The sequence below is a fragment of the Lotus japonicus genome, chromosome 2 (assembly GCF_012489685.1).
Source record: "Lotus japonicus ecotype B-129 chromosome 2, LjGifu_v1.2".
Taxonomy (NCBI): Eukaryota; Viridiplantae; Streptophyta; class Magnoliopsida; order Fabales; family Fabaceae; genus Lotus; species Lotus japonicus.
This window is the reverse complement of record NC_080042.1, coordinates 87,964,348-87,967,748: the sequence shown is the minus strand read 5'-3', so window position 1 is coordinate 87,967,748 and position 3,401 is coordinate 87,964,348. Positions and strand designations below refer to the sequence as shown.

Genomic DNA, 3,401 nt, shown 5'->3' with positions numbered 1-3,401 from the left:
TTGTATGTAGTAGGATAAGTTTATTTGGCAATTTCAGCCGTTACTTTTCAGAATGTTCACGAGTAGAAAATAACACAAACAGCATTGTTCAAGAATCTTCTATCCATGACCTACACGAATCATTAGCCAGACTTGCAAGTGAAAATGATCCATAATGTTCAGAACTGATACCATTTTTACAAAGAGATATTGGGTTGGGGGAGGGGCTAAGGTGTTTAACAGTACAGAACACAATACTAAACATTATTGAATCAACACAGACATCTGTTTTATTACATAGATAGCTAACCTAGATTGAATTCAACATAATTAAATACAATTACTCCAAAGAAATAGTTTGACAGGCTTTATTCCAGGATAACCTGAATTTCATAACGAGTAGAAAAGAGTCATAAAACGAATAAAGAGCATGACAAACCTCCACTTGTACTAAGCCAAAGTCCCAGCCAAAAGCCACAATCCATGGTCCTGCACGCTACTAGCAACATGAAATTTTATATTACTCAGCTCTGGATTGGCCAGCTCGGGAAGAGAGGATGATGCCAACAATGAGACCATACAACGCCAACGCTTCGGCAAAGATGAGAATGAGAATCATCCCAACAAAAAGCTTTGGCTGCTGAGCATTTGCTCTGCAAAAATTGTTCATATTCAGCATATCAAATTCATTAAGTTAAAACAATAGAATTGAAACACAAAACAGTGAACAATTAACATAGCATCAAATTTTTGAAAGCAGGAGCAGCAGTAGTGATATTGTGATTCTAGCATTATAATATTATATAACTGTGGGACTTGTAATTCAATCAACAATAGACAGAGACTGATTGTATCTACCAAAGTACCATTTAATTTAGCCTGGCCTAGAGAAAGACCATTAACTCCAAGTCTACAATGCTAACGCTTAGGACTTCACGGACTGCATATCTATCGATTCGAGCTATTGTCTATAATAGCCCGACCTAGAGGAAGACCTTTATCTACAAGTCCAACTTGGAGGGCTGTGTATCTATCGAGCTATCATCTACCATAAGCCGGCATGAAGGAAAACCTTATCTATGACGGGGGTTTGTCTTTAGCTCTACTCATGTATACAAGTGTCAAGGTAGAGGTTCGCACACGATGACCGTGGGTCTTCTAATTATTCGTAACCCCCGTAACCGTTCAAAACCCCCATGTTAATTAACTAATCATGGGACCATTCAATGATCTAATAATCACATAATAAATGCTAAACGTCAAGAAAAACCAAGAGACAATTCCAAGATCATCAAGTATCTTCGCTCTACTGCTATTCCTGGGAGCTAGGCCTAGTCACTTAGTCTGATCCCCGGAGTTTGGAGATAACACTGATGAAGTTGAATACAGCCACATGCCATCAAAGAGGTTAATCAGGTCATGATAACATCAACTAAACTACGTATAAATCAACGGCAATGCAAGTAACTAGCACAACAACCCTCCAAATTAAAATGTCAACAATAACAACACACTTTGCTCAAATCCATATAGTATTCACATGTTCTATTTTCACAGTTACATCATACTAGACAATTATAATTCAATTACAAGAACAAAATGTAAATGAAAGAATAAAGCAATCAGTGAGAGAGGATAAGGGGGAAAAAAGACCTAACACCAGCGTCGCCAACAATACCAATGGCCATGCCAGCGGAGAGGCCAGCGAGACCACAAGCGAGACCAGAAGAAAGGTGAGCATATCCATCAAATAGATAGTAAGATTTCGCCTTAGGGTTAATCCCGGTGCTGATAATCACAGCGATGATCAAGCCGTAAATACCCAACACACCAGCCATGACGACGGGGACGATGGATTTCATAACAAGCTCCGGTCTCATCACACCCATCGACGCCACACCAACACCACTTTTCGCCGTGCCATAAGCCGCTCCCATACCTCAATTCATCAATCATCAAACAACAAACACCATTCAAATAATTTCATAAAAAAGATTAAAATTAGAGAGGAAAATGGAAAGGAGAAGAAGGTGGTTGTTACAGGAGAAAACAAGGGCAGCGGCGGCGCCGAGAAAGCCGAAGAACGGAGCAGTTTCATCGCCGCTGAAACCAGCCATTCTGAGAATCGCGAGGAGATGAGAATTTCTGATGAAGAAGAAGAAGAAGGAGATCTATAATTTTATTTATTATTGTTGGACATTATTAAAGATTATTATTTAATAGTATCGCTTTCTCTTCTCTGGGATTTTATTTTTGGGACCAATAGGAAGTTTCTTCACTGGACCCAACTTTGCGTTTTGTTTGTTACTTATCTGTCACAATTTCAAATACTTTTTGTTTTATTTATCATATACTTTTGTAATTTTTATATAGTACTAATATTATTTTACCAATTATATATTGAGATTAAAAACTTTAAATTATAAGTTAGAACCACAGATAAGTATTAGTACTTGATAGAACCAGAGAAAACGAGAAAAGGAGAGAGAGAGAAGAGAGAGAAACTGTAACAGAATCTGAAACTGAATTTCTATTTTCATTATGCTAAGTATTACAATAGTGAGTAGATGACTTATATAGAGTGCTGGTAGCTTGCTCTTCAAGCTAACTATTCAGTTATCAAATCCTAACTGAATCCTAACTAATAACAGCTGTCATTACAGCTGTCGATATTTACATATCCCTATTCTACCCTTATACACTTATACACCCCCACAAACTGAAGGTGGTTGCACAAACTTGTGTTTGTCAAGCACATTCAGTTTGTCCCTTAGAAACTGAAACCTAGTGGGGGGTAGGGCCTTTGTAAAGATGTCTGCTTTCTGATGCTCTGAAGAGATGTGTTGAACCACAAGTTGCTTTGCCTGAACCCTTTCTCTTACAAAAAAAGATGTCCATTTCCATGTGTTTAGTTCTGGAATGAAGAATGGGATTATGTGTGAGTAGCACTGTACTCATGTTGTCACAGAGAATCAGAGGTGTTTGAAATGGAAGATGCAACTCAGTAAGGAGAGATTGGACCCATAAAAGTTCTGTTGTGGTGTTGGCCAAGCTCCTATACTCTGCCTCAATGCTGGATCTTGCTACTAAAGTCTGCTTTTTAGCTGTCCAAGAGATTAGATTGGGACCAAAAAAGACACATGATCCAGATGTAGACCTCCTATCATCTGGATCAGCCCCCCAATCTGCATCGCGGAATGCAACAAGAGGAAGAGGTTTGCTGAGAGAACAAGGTTGCAGAACAACCCCATGAGAGATAGTCCCTTTGAGATATCGTAAGATTCTCTTTACTGCCTTCCAGTGCTCTTCATGTGGCTGAGCTAAAAACTGACACACTTTGTTCACAGAAAAAGCAATCTCAGGTCTGGTAATTGTTGCATACTGAAGAGCCCCCACAATACTTCGATACAAGGTTGGATCAG

At 38.8% G+C, this 3,401-nt stretch overlaps 1 protein-coding gene across 1 annotated transcript; it reads right to left on the bottom strand.

The window, feature by feature from the left end:
- Positions 1 to 214: 214 nt before the first annotated feature.
- Positions 215 to 2,218, bottom strand: LOC130740645 (V-type proton ATPase 16 kDa proteolipid subunit). The gene is made up of 3 exons (XM_057593312.1): positions 2,021 to 2,218; positions 1,633 to 1,918; positions 215 to 632 (listed from the first exon to the last, which is right to left on the bottom strand). The coding sequence occupies exons 1-3, from the start codon at positions 2,094 to 2,096 to the stop codon at positions 500 to 502; spliced, it is 495 nt and encodes a 164-aa protein (XP_057449295.1). The 5' UTR covers positions 2,097 to 2,218; the 3' UTR covers positions 215 to 499.
- Between the last annotated feature and the right edge of the window lie 1,183 nt (positions 2,219 to 3,401).